The sequence below is a fragment of the Anser anser genome, assembly GCF_964211835.1.
Source record: "Anser anser genome assembly, chromosome: 7".
Taxonomy (NCBI): Eukaryota; Metazoa; Chordata; class Aves; order Anseriformes; family Anatidae; genus Anser; species Anser anser.
The window spans coordinates 17,332,664-17,351,544 of record NC_139727.1 but is presented as its reverse complement, the minus strand read 5'-3'; the positions used below and the strand labels follow the sequence as shown (position 1 = coordinate 17,351,544).

The window sequence follows — 18,881 nt, the reverse complement described above, 5'->3', positions numbered from 1 at the left end:
CACCAAGTAGAATGATTCCAGAAGCCCCTCTGGGGCCGATCTGCCGCGTTGGCCACCATGAAGTCTGTATCTGTTTCTCTAAGTGATGCCTGGGCAGTTTGTAACACATTAGACCACCAGAGATTCAGCATGGTCTGTCCCCACCAGGGCATGCCCCTTCTCCAGCTTTGTGCCATGTCTGCCAGGACTACAAAGTGGCCTGGTAAGTCAGACGAGGCCAACAGAGAACATGACCTCTGCCTGCCTTTTGTGCACCCACATCGCTCTCTCAGCGCACAGTTCTGAACTTTATGCCCCTTCAGCAGAAGATCACAGTAGACATCTCTGTAAGACGCAGGCTGCTCGTTGCTTTCAGCACCTCAGGGGGTCAGCTAGATGTAGGATTATGAGGCCCAAAAGATTCCTGGATGCAAGTCCTGGATTATAAGAAATCACTGCATGAGCAGCTACAGACTCTCTGCTTAACTCTCAATAGCCTCAGGACCTTCCTCCCTGACCCTCTGCTCCCTGCACTCACTGCTCGAGCTAGACTGTCTCCTGGGAGCCTGGAGGTATTTGCACAGGAAATCTCACTCAGCTCTTGCAACCCAGGAAAGGGAACCTGTTTATTCCAGGCACATGCCATAGATGCACGTGAGTCGGCGAGGACTTACTCCTGGTGTGCAGGAATGGAGTAGGCTTCACATGGATGCCTTCCAAGAACAGTGTTGCCCTTGCCTCTACGTAGAAGCAGCAACAGTCAATTTTCAGATGCAATCTTGAGCAGTTTTTCATGGGACAGCAGAAAAAAAGTACCAGTAACAGAACTAGCGTCTTGCTACAAGGCATGGGAATGCTTACTGGAGTGGCTACAGAGAAATTGGGCAAAAAATGCCTCTTTTTTTCTTTTAACCTCATTCTTGGAAGCGACTGAACTACTTCAGCTGAAGTTTCAAAAGCCCGCTTTGAGGCATGGAAAATTTCAGTTCTAGTAGCGTAAATTTGGCAAAGGCATAAACAGCTGAAGCAGAACAATATAATGGGAGGTGTAATGCAATCTCAATTGTAAGTGAACACTGCCAAACCCGCCTGTGATGCAAGATGCACCCAGCTGGGTCCTGTGTCTCTCTTCTGCTTGGTAAAAAGAGCCTTGTCCCGGGCTGTCAGTTCTGGATGATCTGTCTGTCGTTCATGACAAAGCTCCATTAACCAAAGTGAAAAGGAGAGACTAACAGAACACAAGAAAAACAAGAGGAAAAGTCCCTTCAAATACGCTTTTCATGTGCAGGGACCACAGGCTGTCAGGAGGATTCTTTGCCCGGTCTCCTAATTGTTGACCTACCTTGGCAAGTGTGGTTGTCTTCTGACAGAACAAGTCCCCTCGGACATTCACACTGGTATGAGTCTTCCACTTCAATACAGGTATGGCTGCAGCCTCCATTGTTATTGTGACAGCCTTCGATTTCTGCAAAAGACAGGAAAATCAGCACACCCTGCTCCACAGGAAGCTATGCAGGCCCCAGCATATTCACTGACTAACAGCGTGACCAGCACAGAGCTAGCAGGCAACAGCATGGTGAGAGTTTGCTTCCAGGAAGATGCAGCGCAAACCTATTTTTAATTGTTCAATTCCTGTGTTTACCATTTCATCATGAAGTCAACAAGGAATTCCATGAAAAAGCTTACCAAATTAAATCACGTGCTGTAACTGACTTACACAAAGAGGCTGAATGGGCAATCTTCAGCTTGGCCCTTCCTAGCTTCCAAGACATTCTCTAAATCTAAGTGTTTGTGTTGTTTCTTACCTCAGAAAGGTGAGGGAAAAATGTCTCAGGGAGGACAGACTCCCAGGCAGCCAGTTCCTATCCCCAGCTGGGAACAGCAGAGGGAAGATATGAGGTGGTGGCATAACAGATACTGCTGCATCCCCTTTGTAAGCTGAGGATGAAATTCTGCTTGTAGGAGTTTATTTACCAGGAATTTTGTTTGTTTAAGAGTGAGTTTTTGGCTTAGAGGCTTGCTCCCGGAGGTGCATTACTACAGGGACAGAAAGATGCAAGCTCATGGTGTAAGGTTGGTTCCACTCCTAAATTTTTCCCATCTGAAGGGCAGAGGAGAGAGTGCAGCACAGCTAATTGGGGGATTTCTCATGGTTTTTCTTACACTGTTACTGTTCAGGTGAGGCTGTTCTTTGATAATCTGAATTTTCATGTAAAATATATTCCCAGCCACTACAGCTGCAGAAGAGTCTGAAAGGGTCATCCAAATATACTCTGAAGATTTGAAAAAGTAAAGGAAATAAGATCATTTCCAGTTGTTGGTGGTCTTCTATGATTTTCTATAAAGAATATATCATGGATGGAGGGAGTGGTTGTTTTAAATTATCTTCCCTGATTGATTTTTTTTAACCCTTTGTGATGAATACTGCTAGACGTTCTCAGCAAAATAGGAGTAAATATAACGTGTATGAATCACAAAGACAAAATATTTCTCCCTAAGCCTGCCATCACAAACAACTGTGTGGTTTTAACTGAAATGTAAAGAAAACAATGGAAAACCCATACTCAATCTGACACATTGCATGGAAAACAACAGCCTCAACACTCCACATGAGTCAAAGTAACGGGTAAAACATTGTAAAGGAAACACTGAGATACTCTTAACCCTACTCAGTCTGACCAGCTCAGGTAATCAAGCTAAACCTCTTGCATTCATTCTTTTCAGCACCAGCTGTGCGGTGGCTCACAAGTAAATCACATACTCTAATGGCTCACAAAGCTGAAGGCACATCTTCAAAAATACAGCTCACTAACAAGATTGTAAAAATCCCCAGCAGCAATGTTAAACTCATGGAAAGCACCATCCTTCTTGCAGAAGGGGAAATTAAATGATATATCAAAGGCCCTAAATTCCAGCTTTGGAAACAGCAGAAACAAATGAGTTTCCAAGCGCAGGCTATTCCAGCCCTGACAGAAGTGTGCAGTGCTCAAGAATACAAACTGCCACGTAGCACGGCTGCTTTATGTGACACCCCGGCAGCTCAGCGCTGGATGTGGAAGGGACAAAGCCTGCTGATCACTTTGGGCTTCATACAACTTAACAACTATTCCAGGAGCACTCTGCGCAGCGGCTTTCCTTGGGGAAGTGTCATTGTCTGGATGACTGATGTTTTATTAACAGAGCTTGGAGAGGACATTTTCACAAAAGTGAAATGAAAGGTGCTTTGCTGTGTAAGGGGAGAAAAAGGGACAAAACCTACAGCTTGGAACCATCTGTCAGTGTACCACAAAGAGGGGTGGTAGCCAGCCCAAAAATACAATGTCCACCCCTCTCTCTTTCTCTGCGCTACGGATGCCTGCCACTCAGCAGCTAATGTAAGGCTGCAGATGTACTCAGTTCTGGCAGTTAAGTGGCTCCAAAGTGAGACACTTCGGTAACTATCAGTCTTGTCTGAGGCCCCACAGTTTCTATGAGCATGCTTGGGCTGACCAAAGAAAATGTCAGGCACCAGTCAGGATTTGCTGTTTTTTTCCTGCCCAAAGATGTTTGTGCATTGCTAGTGACAACAGCCCAAAACAACAGTTTGGTCTTTAAGTCCCTGCCAAGCCACCAGTCTAAACTCTTCAAAGATTTTCTACCTTGCCGTGCCACTACTGGGAGGTAACTGCAGTAGCTGCGTACAGCAGAGCCCACAGCTAATCCCTTACAAAAAACAAACAGGCCAAATGCAGCCCTCATCTTAACTCCGGCTTCTGCTCACACACAGGCTCCCTCTCTCCTCTGTCTCTGTCCTGGGAGGCAAAGAGATCCTCATACTCTAGCCTAATCTCATGACGTTACCCCACACCTAATGTCAGCTGTGAAAGAAGAGTAATGCTAAATCTTCCCCTCCACACTTATCATACAAATCTCCCGACCACATCCCAGCACCTCCAGCAATAACTGGCTCTGTTCGGACAACCAGTCTCTCAGATGCACTGCTGCCTTTGCCCCTGCAGAGAAAAACACAAGCAAATCCCAACAGAAATGAGCAAGGCAGGGAGCACAACCAGGAGGCTCCTCTCTGCTTGATTAGAAGGCTGTTTCAGTAACAGCGCCACTGGCAAGCAGAGAAGTGATACGAGTGACATTTCATCCCGGCTTCAAGGGGCCAAGACAGAACTCGCACGGCCAGGGAAAAGGAATGATTTACGCTGTTCCCAGCAGGCTGTCAGAGCTGAAACCTCACCTTCACAAGTCTTCCCGTCGCTTCCCAGCGTGCGCCCAACCCCACACTCACAGCGGTAGGAGTTCTTCAGGTTAACGCAAAATTCGCTGCAGCCTCCGTTGCCCTGCTCGCATTCATTTTCATCTGCAAAAAGCAAACTGTCAGAACGTGCCCGCTGGTAGACACATCTGGCAAAAAGGGGCTGCTATGGGGGAGCGCTGGCTGGACTGTGGAGTCAATTTCCTAGCCCCATGATATCCCACTAAGCAATAAAGACCTCTTTAGTGACAGCAGCAGTGTTTTGTCATGCCGCGTCTAGCCCAGGAGCAAAGCAGTCGTGGGGAAAAGCTGCATGCATGCAGCAGCCATTTCAGAGTAAAGATGGACACAGTCCCACTGGGAAACTTCCAAACTGGTTCCACATCCTGAGGGAGCTCGTGCTTTCATTTATCTTCTCATCCTAAACCATTCCCCCCCATTCACAAAGACGTTACAACGGAGTGAACATGACTTTCCTACGTGGTGAAAGCAGGTGAATACCAGAATCTGTCAGAAATAAACCCTATCTATTTTTGCATCACACCTGCTACTGCTACATGTGTACAATTACCCTGTAGCAACTTTAAATGATTCAACCTTTATTTCACAATAAAGACACAAGAATAAAAAACGGCTGTAAACATATAAACAAAGCTGAAATCAAACCAAAACACATAATGAATTCCATGGAGCTTCCCCAAGAAAATCACATCCTGAGAAATTTCAGCATTCTGTCTCCTTGCCCTGGTTCTGGCTGCTCCCTGCCCCGGACAGCTCAAGTGCTCTTGCAGAACAGAAACAGGTATTTGTTAACGGAAAAAGCACACAAGATGCTTTTGAGTCTCTCGGTAAAGCTGTGAAAATTTCTCCTGATTTTCTCTATTTAAAGGTTAAAGTTCCTCTCTGTCCATCTATCTGGTTTTTTTTGGAAAAGTACTTTGTTCTCTGAGATTCTTATTCTTCAGCCTTATTTAATCTCTGTGTGCAGTAAGTAAATCAAATAGGAGAGAGGGAGGTGCAGCCATTGCTATCGCTGAGCCACAAAACTGATGATTTCTCGCAGGCAGGCCAGAATGCTGAGGTAATCAATCACTGCTCACATGGGGTTTCACCAACACAGCTTAGGAGCTACCATTTACTAGCTGTCAGAAGCTTAAAAACAAGAAAAGACAAACACCACTTTAAGAGACAGGTCAGAGATGCTCTCTCTCAGGTGAAAGAGGTCCCAGACATAAGACAGTATCTGTTGCTTGCAGCCGTGGTAGCGGCTCCTTCCACAGGTGACAGAAATTGAGTATTTTAGCCAAAGAAATGTCTGCTACCCAGCCTTGGGAGGGAGGAAGCATGCCCAGGAGAGATACAAACACTTCCCTTTCCGCAACTCTACAGGCTCTACACTTCGCCTTCTAAAACTAAAACTAAAGCTGCTAAAAAACAGAGGGTGAACAGCAAAAGGGCTGCTAGCAAAGGCTCAGAAATGTTGCTAGGACATCCTAGAGCTTGGCTTGGGAAAGGGCCGTACCCAGCAATTCACCTTCAGTGGAACTGGTGGCTCCGTTACAAAACGTAAGAGCTAACTTTAACCCCTGGGTAAGTTTGCAAATGGCAATATAAATTGGGATCAGCAGTTCTACTGTGGGATTCAAAGCATCTAACATACTGAAGAGAAGTCAGCCCCGCGCAGGGGAGGTTCACAGACACAAGCTGCTTCGCATTACTGCAGCATCCTCAGCTCCCAGCGAGCTGGGAAGGGAAGAACATTCCCCATAGAGGAAAGGCACAGGAAAGGCTAACATAGACTTGTTTGTTTTCCTTGGAAGGCCGGCGGGATTGCATTCAAAGCAGGCATGAATGTGCAATTCCTCAGCACAACACAAAGTCGGTAGGAAAACTGAGCCAGATGACAAGAGAGGATGCAGGCAGGTAAACGGATGTGATCATTACAGCTGAACCGTTGTGCCATCTGCTTATCGTGAGGAGAAGCAGCAGTGCAGAAATCCTGCCCCACCTGGCCTCAGAAGGATGAAGGTATCGCCAGCACATGCCGGCAGGCCTTTCCTGAGCCTGCCACACATTTATCGAGTGCTGTTGCTTGCCAGGGGCACTTGTGCCTGCAGGTCTTGCAGAGAAGCAGCCGATAGATGCTTTTAATTTGCTGTGAGAGCAAAGTCAGTCTCACAGCAAATTACAGTCACTTGGCTGCAGAGAGATGGAGCAGTTTTAGCAAAACCATTCTGTAGAAAGTGTGAGCAAGCATAAATCTGCAGCAGGGGCAGGCTGCTCTTTCCACAGACTGCAACTGTGGCCCCTACCCTGATGCCCACAGACAAGAGGAGTGTGAAGAAAGAAACCACCCACACCTGCTTTGTCAGCTAGAGTCTGTATGGAAAAAACTCATCTGCCACACAGCCTCCTGGACCAACTCTGCTCTCAACTTCTCCACCAAATCAATCCTCGGAGACAAAGATGAGATCCCACTTCCCACAGATGTTAGCACCCCTTCCTCCCCCCACATCACCTCTTCCTACCCATCAGCGTGGATCTGCAGGTCCCCAGCAGCCACCCCTTCCTGGCCCCTTGCATTGCCCCACCGACCATTTTCTTCCCAAGCCCTCGCAGCCCAGGTGCTCAGCACCACACGCACAACAGCAGCTGTCTTCTCCTCAGGAGTTGATGGAGATTCCCTCCCAAATTCCTGAAGCCCGCCTTCCCTGCTCTGCTTTCACATGCTGCCCTCCGCCTCCACCCCTCCTGGCCGTGCAGGTCCCTGCCAGCGCAGCCACCAAGTGCCAGCCCCCTGAGCACTGCCTTGTCATACTGCCCAAAGCACTGAGGCTGTGCTGCAGCCTGCAATCCTTTTGCTTTCCTCCAGTCCCAGGCCCTGGCCAATGCCCCACAAGGGCAGGAAGTATAGCAAGGCTTAGCGTGTAGCCCCACGCCAGCCAAGAGTCTTTTCTTGGAGGAAAGAGTCTGGGAGGATCTCTCTAGTGACAGAATGCACAGCCCTTCCTGAAAACCCATGACGCTGTACCAAGATCTTGCAAGGAGACTGCTACTGGCAGCAAAGATGCTGCCCTCAGCATGGGCAACCTGCTGCTGGACCACGCAGAGAGCAAATCCAGGCTCTGTAACTGCAGCGCCAGGGGCACAGAATGCATTCAGTCCTGGGATGCTGCATCTCACCCTGTGGGGAGGGATCAGGAGCCATTTACAGAGTCAAGGACCTGTTCTAACCAGCAAGGGGAAAGTTCATCCAGCATACTTACTCTCTTGTATACTGCATTTAAAGACAGGGGATTGAGATGTGAGCAATGAAAAACAAAATGGAAAGAAACTATCAGGGACTGACACAGCTTGTTTCTGCACTTACCCAGACATGTCTGTCCGTCAGGTCCTAGCGTTGTCCCCAGGGAACATGTGCAGTCATTGGTGTCCAGGCAGGAGTCCTGGCAATCCACCACATCACAGATGTCATAAAAATCTAGGGCACAACGAGAGCATTGTCAACACAAACCACTGAGCGTGCACTGCAAATACTGCATTTGTACCGTCAGCTTCATGCCCCGCAGCCAGTCCATCAGTCACAGACCTGGCCCACAACAAGGAAGCCAAACTGCTGAAGCTGATCAGAAACAATCTGGTTTAATTACTGTAAGTCAGAGATGCAAATTGTGGCTTTGGTAGCTTGCCAAGGCAAACCACAGGGCCCATAGTGAGCATTAAATCATTGCAGCCAGGTCAGCTACAGAAGCTTTCCGCTAGCTGACTGAAGGCTGGAACTCACATAGGTGAAGCGGGCTGATCAGCACCACGTAGGCAGGCACTGCATCACCTGACATGCTCTGGGTGAGAAAGCAAAAATCAGTCAGTCTCTTGCAGGTGTCTGGATCCTCACTACCTTTCCTGCCCTGCGGGGATGAGTGGGTTTCAGAAAAGAGCTTTCTGCAGCTACTTACGCCCGCAGTACGCGTGGAAACAAACGCTGGGCTTGGTCAAGTGATAGACGTAGTACCCTCCCGGACACGCCTTGACATCTATCGTGGTATTCCAGAGGCAGCAGTTGCCATTGAAGCTGGCGCAGGCCTGGCGCGAGACGATGCCATCCGCCTCGCGCGGGTGGCTGCCGTTCAGCCAGATGGGAGCATGGGTCCCGCAGTGGTTCTCGGGGATGCAGAAGGTAGGCATGGCGTCACCAGCCATGCCAGTGAAGCGATACCACTCCCCGTCGATTTGACTGTCGCACGTGGGCTGGCCGTGGGAGCCATTTATCTGATGATCTGTGTTCCTCCAGGGCTCGTTCAGGCTGATGTAGGCAGAGCAGGGGTCCAGGGCTGAGACATGCAGCAAGACACAAGAGAGAACATCTAGCAGATACAGATTGAGTTGTTGACTTATAATTGCAAGGAGCGCAAAAAAAATTTCTTTTTCTATTCCTGACTTAACAGAATCATTGTGATAGATAGAGATCCCTGGGGTGAGGCAGCAATACCAGCTAACTAACTGCCTCATGGAAAATTCTGACAGCTTGGCTTAAATGTCTTGGAAGGAGTGAACTAACTGAGCTCTGACACCATTATGCAACAGTCTGACTTGTTGTTTAGCTGCTGTAGAGTATAAGAGGAAAAAAAATACATACAAGCAAACCTGAGGTCTGAGGAGTGATTTTTACCACAAGAAGTATGCCCTGGGAGCACTGGGTCAAGCCCAGGACATCCACCCTTTGGTCAAGTGCTAACTGAGCCTCTGCAAGCCCCTCCTGAAGTGACTGGTGATGTCCTGGAGAAGAGGACGAAGGTTCAAACAGGTTACACAGCCTCTCTAAAAATCCACCTACAGCTCATTTCAGCCCTCACAGTCAAGTTGCCATAACCACAGCCAGAGATCACCCTGCAAAGCGTCAGTTAAAACGTGAACTGCAAGACATGGGACAGGAATGCTACATTTAAGGCGTATAGAAAGAAAATATGCAATTTCAGTTATTAGACTCCAATATAACTGCAAGTAATCTGCAAGCATAATTTATCAGCTCCTACTCATTTCAGGGCACAATTTTAAACAGCGGAATATAAGAACTGCCTATCCAGGTCACACTGGAGCTGATCGATAGCCCAGCAGACTGTCTCTAACCAAGAGAGGTGAGGTAGGAGAAAGTGACCCTGCTCCATTTACGGGACTTTTGTTCCTCATTGCGTCTTGTATAGCTGCGTACACTTGTGCCACGGTGAGTTTAAAGAGCTATAACTCAAATCCATCTAGTTTGGAAAATGCTGCAGTGGATCAAGAGGGAGAAGCAGTAGCCCTCTGTAAGACCACCCTGGTCTTCTGCAGGGACTCCATCACCTACTTCTCCCTCTGCCCAGTGCTGCCTACCTTCATGATTTATCTATTGTGTTTTTGCGGGATGATGTTGCCTCCCTGCATTTGACACAGCTTCCCCATATCTCTTTATTTATTATCTTAAAAACTAGAGAGCACAAGGGTCTGAATCAGGACCTTCAAAATGTTCGGCTCTACACAGTCACGTTCTTTGCAAGCCCACAAACCCTCTTGATCTCCATAGGAGGTGAGATGCTTGTGAGTGAAGTGTTTGTTTGTGAGGGCAAGATACAAACACGTGGACCTCTTGGTGGGTACTCGTCTGTTCACACCAGGCTCAAGGAGCGTGTTCCTTTTCAAGCCCTTTCTGAACTTTCTGCAAATAATTACTACAGAAGAATAGCACAGGGAGAAAAAAAATGAAGAATTAAAGCGTTCATTACATTTTCAGTCTTCTCCTAATTAACCCTGATTTGGCAGCTTCCTCACTACAAGCCCAGAGGTTTCATTTCCACATGCATTTAATACCTGATTAAGCACCACTTACCTGTGACTAACTATTCCCTATTAAGCGAAATGAATGCTAATATTGTCTTGAGTAAGGAGAATTGATTATCATTTGCTAGAAGTAGGCTAATAAAACCAATCATTCTGATTAAACGCTGGCAGCCTGGAATACACTGTACTTTCTGCATCACATTTCAAGTTCTAAAACTGTTCTCTCTTATTTTGCTTGAACAATAGCTGATGCAATTTGGGGTGGGGAGGACACATGATGTTGTTTCTACCAGAATGCTCTGGACGCAGACAAACCTTCTTGGTTCAGTATTTTGATGCGCTTCACTGACTTGAAAATGTGAAGTATATGTGCTTCTGACCAGGGACTTCAAGTCACCCTTAGTGAGCTGCACCCTCTGTAAACATCTGCCTCACTGACGTGCTGTCCTGTACCTCCCCACAAACACGGCATTTCTCTAGACTAAAATCCTTGTGCCGTCCTCAGCCACAGACACGTTTTGTTTGGCCTCAAATGCAGTATAAAAGACAGGAGCAGCTGCTGTAGCCACAAGAGCGCTGCAGAGCTGTAAGCTGGTGCAGGGAGAGCAGCTCTGGGTTACAAAGGTGCTCTCCAGTGCCATAATTCATCAGATATTCAGAGGAGCAGATCTGCTCTCACCACAAGCAGCCCTCAGGTCTCCCGAGGAGCAGAAGGAGGACTGCAGCAGGAGTCTCTGTTGGGATTTGGCAGGCATTTCTTCATGAGCTCTCTCTCTTACCTGCCTCTCCTTGCCTCCTGCCCTTACCCACAGACAGCAGCAGTGCTGTTCAATCCTATTCTCTAAAAGCTCACTTGACTTCTCAAGACCAGAAAAGATGAGTCCTGCCTTTTCTATGCACACAGCTGAAAATAGCTTCCTCTGGGCTTCCCTCAGTGTAATGCTCTTGGCTTCCACAACATGATTTGGTATGGCCTTAGGGTGAGTCACTGACTAAGATTAAAAGCTTTTTGTGTTAAAAGCCAAACGAGGCAAAGCAAGGAATGCCCTGTCAGCTTCCCAGCTGGGCAGCACCAAAAATACACACACTCTCATTAGCTTTTACACAGTATAATTAACTTTATGAAATACCCTTTGTAGATAGACTCTGCAAACACTCATGCTGAGAAATCACATTGTCTCCTAAACAGACAGGAGATAATTTAAAGACAAAATTTACTGAGATGAAGATGCAGTGGCTCAGAGGGAGCTGGAAGCAGGTGCTTCAGGGAAATGAGGTAGCACCCCGTACCCTCTTTCACTTCTCTGAGAGCTTCAGGATGGCCTAAAGAGCAGGTAGACAAGCAGGAAAAGCAGCCGTTGCTCTTTAGAGCACTGCAGACCTGCATGGCCCCCCTCGGACTGCCAACGCTGCCCCAGGCCAACCTCCCCACAGACACAAAGCGCTCTGGTGCCACAGCTTACTGACAACTGATTTGAGTTTTTATGAAGAAACTCCACAGTAATAAAGAACCAGCCAATCAACCTCTCTTCTCTTCTCCCCAGAGGCTGAAGGCGCTGGGGTTTTGCTCAAGACATACAACTATCTCCAGTCCCCTCCATTTTTCATGGCTCCATTTTTTTCCTCCCCAACGCTTTTTGCGTGGCCTGAGCAATTCAGCCTGACAAGCATCAGCCATCAAGTAAAGCTTTACAATTTGTAATCTTGATGATATCATTAGCTCTCTAGCTGACATGCTAACGTATATACTGGATGACAAATCAGGCTCTAGCAGGCATTCATAAGCCCACCATTCTCCAGAAATTAATCCTACATACACTGTGTACTGGAGGTCTGCTCTGGCACAAATAAGCAATGAAACAAGCAGCACTGCGTTATGACTCTAAATTCAGCTCAGATTTGCCAGAGAAGGGGTGAAAAAGTAGCTTAACAGCTATTTGTAGAGTCTCTCCTGCTAGAGGAGAAGAAAATTCCCCAGTGCTTAGCAGTGAAGATTCTCCCAGGAGGGAAGGCACCACGCTCTGTGACAAAGACCTTTCCACCTGGAAGAAATTTCACACCACACTCGAAGAAAAAGGATCTCTCTCACATCTCCCAGTCTGTCACCTAAGAACACCAATGCTCAGCACAAACCTTAAAGATGGTGAACAGAATAAGCTAGAAGGCAATGCCTCTTCACTCACCCATTAAAGACACTGGCTGCAGCTGGACAACAAAGCAGAGGCAGAAAAACAAGTACTGGAACATCCCACTCAACCGAGGCACAGTTACCACTTGAGTAAGAGAGCCTTGGAAGCCCTTGCACACGCTGTGCCTCTTGCAGCCTTCCTCTCAGTGCAGCTTCTGACCCCAGGCTTTCTGAAAAGCAACTGGGATAGCTCTTGTAGAAGTTTATCAGAGGAAGAAGCTGAAGGGATGTGGGGTACAACACCAGCCTTGACCTCTCCAAAACAGCTCTGCCCCTTACTGACAACAAAGGTGCAGTTACTGATCGATCTTGTTTTTTGGACGCAACTTGCTATTGTTTTCTTGCCTGACTGCCCCACGGTGACACCTCCACTATCTTATCTGGAGGGGAATTCTAACCAGGGGACACCCGGACATCCCGAAGGGATGGAAGAGAGGAGCAGATGGGTGCTCATTGTTATCTCTGCTCCTTCCCCAAGTCATACGACTTCATGGCTCCCCCTCAGTCAGAAAACGCCAGCTAGGGAGCTTTAACTGCAGGAAATAGTGGCCAGAGGAGAACTGAGCCTTCTGAGCAGAGATTGCAAATGAGTGCTGGGACTAGGCCTACAATGGGAACATCAGTCAAAGTGAAGGGCCGGTGCCCCACAAGGAAGTAAGCTGTTCCTATGTTAGACAAAGACCCTTTCCACTTCTGGTCACATAACCCAACCATCACAGAGATTATCAAACGAAGACAAAGGCATCTTTCTGCAGTAGTCTTATGTCCTCTGTCTTCTTTTTAAAAAAAAAAAAAACAGCAAGAAACCCAACAGTACTGAATAACCTTCCACGCAAAACTGAGTAACTGAGAACCTCTGCCTTGCTTGTTCAAATAAAATCAGGCCATGTGGCAGGTCAGAACCAGGAGCTCTGCCTACAGATGAGATGACCACGTTAGCTCCCAGCTTTCTGAAATCTGTTCTCTACGAAGGCAAACCAAACACCATGGTTGTCAATGAGATACACCAAGGACAATGTGAATGAGCACAAAGGGATCTTTCCTTTCTTCCCACTAAGCTGTAGCTCCTACTGTGAACACTAGATTAAAATCTGTTTTAACGTGTATGTATACATAAACATCTGTACATAGGCAAGTCCCTCCCTGCTTCTGAACAGGGGTCGTACAGCTTACCCCAAATATCATCTGCAAGCAGAAAGGTCTCCCTCAGCAGAGCGCAGCTAACCCTACAGCAATGGCACAAAGGATTTCCCCATTTCCCTTACACCCCCCACTTTTGCAGCAGGCTGGTATAAGGAAGAATGTCAAGGTTAATATGCTTCCTTCAAATCTCAGTGGGGGGGAAGAAAAGGCTTTGTTCTTTCCACTTTAAGTTTGCATGAGGCAAGGAATTGAGTATTTGGCTGCTCTGTGGAGATGGAGCACCTACGCTGTGCATTATAGAAATTTCTCAATGGTTGGTCTCTCTGTGCCTGGGTGTTTCCCTTGGTGGCGAAGCGCAGCATGCTCCACCCCAGCGGTAGAACCTTTTTCAGTAGTGAATGATTACAGCGAACAACAAAAGCAGCTGTCATTGCTCCCACCACCAAAAAAAAATCTTTGCGGTTATATTGTGCTGACAGCTTGCGGTACCAGAAAAGTTTTTTCAACAACAGGAAAGAAGAACACATTCACTCCATCAAGCTAGTAAGGCAGATAACCCTCAAAAGGTGAATGATGTGAATTCCCAGAAGAGAAACTAAAATTGAACACAGAATGATACAGCAAGGCAGGGGAAGTTATATTTGCCATTTTCATTCAGAGCTTGATTCATACCTGAGTTCCTGGATAAATAAAACTGACAGGTTTGAATTTAATTTTCTATTTATGTTAGAGGTGTGTATAGTTCTCTTGGAACCATTTTATTAGCAGCCGCTTTTATTTTGGAAGTGGTATATTAGGACTGACATGAGCACTGCTTTGACAATTATATGTGACTGACAACTAGTAGTTAACATAAGGAAATAAGTTGCATCACAGCAGCTTTGAGCCTCGAAGGTCTCACAAACAGTCCCTTTCAAGTTACCCAAAGGGACTAAAGACAGATGCCCCAGCATTTTCATTGCTGACTCTGACCCAAATCACTGTAACTATCTAGTTCAAGAAAAAAGTATAAAGCTGGAGAAGATTCAGCATGCTGCCTCTGAACATCCACAGAAAGAAAGACTGAGTCTTCTGGAATAAGAATGAGCAGAGGCAAGTCTTCTATCAGCATTTTTTGTTATTCTGCCACTTGCTCCAGGTGACATACACAACCCTGGTTTCCCCCCACAGAACAGCAGCTGGTAGTGGAGTAGGCCACTGTCAACCTCTGCCTCTGGGAGCTGGAGCAATTAATCCTGAGGGGGAAAAAAAACTGCTGCAAACAGATGATCCCTTTCTTAAAGGATACAAACAAGTAAGGTGGTGTTAAATTAAAGGGCTGGGATTTTATTTTGGTACCCAAGAGATGGGACCTTCCAAACCTGCTCAGGAGCTCAAAGTCTTGAAAAAGGCAGCTAGCTAGGCTGGAAAGCCTCATGCTGTATGAAACGGAATGATGAATAAAGACGCTCAGTGTTGGCTGAGGCTAGGCTTTTTGTCAAACATTGATGTTTGGTGAAAGTGAGGTGTGTCAAGAGCACTTGGTGCAGGAGCAGCTCCTGGAGCCTGCCAGAGGAGGCAGACGGAAGAGCTAATCAACGCTTCCTGCCACCGAGAGCGAGGAGAGCCCACCACACGTGACAGGACCCATCTGCAATTAACTGGAGGATGTATGCTCACAATAAGCCTTGACAGGCTGCTGAGATGGATTGCAGAGTGTCAAGGACTTTGAGATAGCCCTCGTTTCTGTAAACAGTTTGTCCCAGGACACAGTGCCAATGGGAAGAGGTGCTGAGATCAGAGAGCAAACGCGAGGTTTGGTCAACTACGAGCGAACTCAACACAAGTAAAACACCAAGAGCACAGAAAAATCAGCCAAGCACACAACTCTCAGTGAAGAATAGTAATTTCCTTTCCCTTACTGAGCCCCCCCAGTACTGAAACTTGGTGTTTAAGAATGTTTTCCAGAGGTCCTTCAGGACCCAGTGTTTCTTCCATGATCCTCAATTTCCAGATGGACACAGACAGCAAACACCCAATTGTAAAACTCAGCGGAGGCAGAAATAGGAATTGAACCATCTTTTACAAGCTCACAGAGTCACAGTGACACACCATAACACCAGCTTCCATGATGCTCCATGACTTAGACACAATGCAGGTTTGGTTTCCGTGCCTGTCTTACTTCTCACCCTTTATGTCAATGTAGAAATAAAACTGATTTTAAAGGGAATAATTGGAATAGGTAGAAAAATACTTCAGATGCAAAAAATTGTTTTCCTTATATGAAAACAAAATAGTTACAGAACGTGGCAGAGGAAAGCAGGTTGTATTTACAACTCCACACAAAAGCACACAGTAGGTCAAATAAACTGCTCCACTGACTTAGAAAGACAAGGCAGCTTGGCTGGCTTTCCTTGACTGATGCAGTGCAAAGATTTGACAGCCAACAGCAGGTTCAGAGCACCATGCAAACCAACAGGGAAGCGTAAGAAATTGCAGCAAGGCGTTCATTATGACTGCCTGCCAGATAAAGAATTACAGGGACACAGAAAAAGGTTTTTTTTCTGTGGTCTTCAAGGAAAAGAAGCCATTAACACCTTCTTTAGAGCCTCTCGGGCACAGCAGAGGGGAACCAAGTTTCTCCAAACAATTTTAAACTTGATATGTATTTATTCAAAAGTTCCCTTGCAGAAAAGGAGAGAAGAGAGGTCAAGCAAAAAAAGACAAAAACAAAAACAAAAACCACCAAAAGTGGTAGAAAGAGGCATCTGAACACTGCAGCACATGCTGCTGTTCAGCCTTCATAGGAGCTTAAGAACACTGTGCTACATTACGATTCAGGCAGCACTGCCTGCTCTTAAAACGCTGCCAGTGGGACAGGACCCTATTACCTGCCTGTCTTTCAGGCATGAAGTAGTTCTTGCAAAACACTGTTGATGTTGGTACACAACAGTGCAAAGAACAAAAACATACATCATGCCTTTGAACATCAACAAAAGCAGAGACATGGAGATTAGAGGTTGAGGCCTGTGATGCCACCCACCCCCAGCAGAGACCAGGTGTCAGAGGAATGAGACAGGAGGCTTCCAGGGCTACAAACTGACAGGACCCCCAGGACAGCCCCTACTTCAGGGTACAATTATAGAATCTTACTTTACCCCTCCTTTCCCCACATCATCTGTAGAACAACAAAGTATGCGCAGGAACAATTTTGCCATAGCATTTCTTTGCTTTCAAAATAGGGATTTTGGTGCTAGATGTCACAGTCTTCAGTTCTTCTGGATGACAAAATGGAAGAGTTCTTATACAATTGTTCCAAGCAGTCTGCCTGCACACAGCAGCAGACTAAGGGCTGCTTGGAAGAAGAGGGTTTGTCAGCATTGCTGAACTAAATTTCAACAGTGATTAAAGGCAGCTCACAACTAACAGCTTCCAGCCCTCATTTCTGTCTTTAAAAACACACGAGAGACTTGGCTGTTGGAAAACTGGCCAATCATGACTTTTTACAGTTGGACATATTAAAAAATCTTCTGGCACTGAACATTCATCCTAACATTCCATGAAGTTAGGACAAAGTACACAGTCTGCTGATTCCTAAAGTTAACAAATGGAAGATATGCCGTCAGGACTAATCAGACCAGAACAAACGAAGGGCTTAGAAAGGAAAGAATAAAAGGTCAAAACTTGAGAGTTTTCCTCTCAAACAGCACTTGAACTCAATACAGAAACGTGCTAACAACACTTGGGATGTTTTAGGTTGCTAGGTGTTACACGCTCATACATGTTCTTATCCTGCAACCTGCCACAAGTCTCCAGATGTTGTCAGACTCCACAGGGAACTACTATGCTGGTCAAACCAAGGCAGCCCTTGGTTAGACCAAACATCTCTACTTCTACCTCACCACCTCGACTGCTCCTGAGATCCCTGTGTTACGCGGCTAGGTATAGCAGCAAGATCTCCATCCAAGCTTCTTCAGGAAAGCTATTATCTGTACCACCACGGCCTCAGTGATGGAAGGTCAGGAAGAAACCACCTAAACAGAAAGAAATGGAGGAAACTCAGGAGACGGCTGCCACACATGGAATATAGCTGGGGAAAATGATGTTATTCAAGAGCACCAATTCAAAAATTGAATAGTTATTTATTGTTCCAGAAGTACATTGCTCTTTTATACATATTTCATAAATGATACAGGATTTTACACATGTTCAGGTTTTATTTTTGTTGTGTTTCTTTTTTTAAAGAAGGACTTTTCTCCATGCTCCCTCCCTCATCCCAAACACACACCAAGGATTCAGCTACAGGATTGTGTTCATTTTTTTCCCCCTTTAAAACTCATCACACAAACAGGGTAAAACATAAAAAATAATCACACAATGTAATTAAATTGAAAGACAAAGGAAAAGGGGAAGGGAGAAAAAACTAGAAACATGCACCCATTCGGTCCAACATGCCATTGAGTGAGAAGAGGCAGCAATCCCAGCTGTGTTTCCACATCTGCAAGGCACCTGGCATCTAGTTAATACTAATTTGTTTTTCTTTTTGTTTTTAAACATGGTTCTTAAAAAAAAAAAAAACAGAAGCCTCTTTCCATGACACAGTGAGGAGTAGTAGTGAAACATCAAAAAAGCAGCCAGCTTTTCTGTGTATAAAGCTTAGTGCTCCATCCTGTCCCTGCAGTATTTATCAGCAGGATGCTAAAAAGAGACTGACCCGCTTTGAATGAAGAGGTGTTTTATCTGCTTAGAAATCAGCCAGCCTTGGCTAGAAGAGAGGGCAATGGGTTGACTTTCCTTCCTCTATTTCTTTTAGCTAAGAACTAAAGATGTCATTAGCCACTCCTAAGAAATTGTGACCTGTGGGTGCAAAGTTCGTTTAAAGCTACTTAAGTAGGGGAAAGTGCTAGAAAACTGAAGTAGTTCTGTGTCTTGCACTGTAAGAGCTCTGGGCTTTTGAAAAGCCTCTGGGCAAGGAAAATGCTCTGACCATATATGAAACCTTTCATCCCGTTACACAAACAATCAAATATCAAGTTTAATTATTCCACATTCCAAAACTGTTCAGTTAAACAAGAGTCATGATTCTGAGACAGTTTCATAATCCTTTAAACCTTCATAATTTCATAGTCCAGGTGGCTATCAGATTTGGTGTAGGAAGAGGGGAATCGCCCTCTCAAGACTGAATATAAAAACTCTCATGCAATGCTGCCATGGATTTCTAGAAGGAGCTCAAGGGCATCGGGACGCAAAGTTTATATAATTATGGAATAATCCAAAATATCAATTATCAAATGTCCAGAAGAGAATTTGTTCCTTCTCTCACGTGGCTACAATCAGTCTGTGCTACAAATACGCAAAGGAGGAAGTCAGTGGAGCACACGGGGTGGGGCTGGGGAGGGGAAGCTCACGGTTTTCCAGTAGAAAGCAGTCTTGTAGTAACTTTATAAAAGAGACCAGGTCTGATCAGAAGTGTGCGCGTTAATGGCGGTGGAGTGCAAGTTCTGATCACCGGCCATAGCTCCAGGTGGCTTG

The 18,881-nt window shown here is 46.1% G+C and overlaps 1 protein-coding gene across 1 annotated transcript in view; it reads right to left on the bottom strand.

Moving 5' to 3' along the window:
• Positions 1 to 18,875, bottom strand: part of OIT3 (oncoprotein induced transcript 3) — a 30,191-nt gene extending 11,316 nt beyond the window's left edge. The window contains exons 1-5 of the mRNA XM_083844270.1: positions 12,223 to 18,875; positions 8,182 to 8,556; positions 7,596 to 7,706; positions 4,208 to 4,330; positions 1,322 to 1,444 (exon numbers count right to left, since the gene is read on the bottom strand). Coding sequence (XP_083700396.1) covers positions 1,322 to 1,444; positions 4,208 to 4,330; positions 7,596 to 7,706; positions 8,182 to 8,556; positions 12,223 to 12,286 — 796 coding nt within the window. The 5' untranslated portion in view covers positions 12,287 to 18,875. The remainder of the gene's footprint in view (positions 1 to 1,321; positions 1,445 to 4,207; positions 4,331 to 7,595; positions 7,707 to 8,181; positions 8,557 to 12,222) is intronic.
• Positions 18,876 to 18,881: the final 6 nt, after the last annotated feature.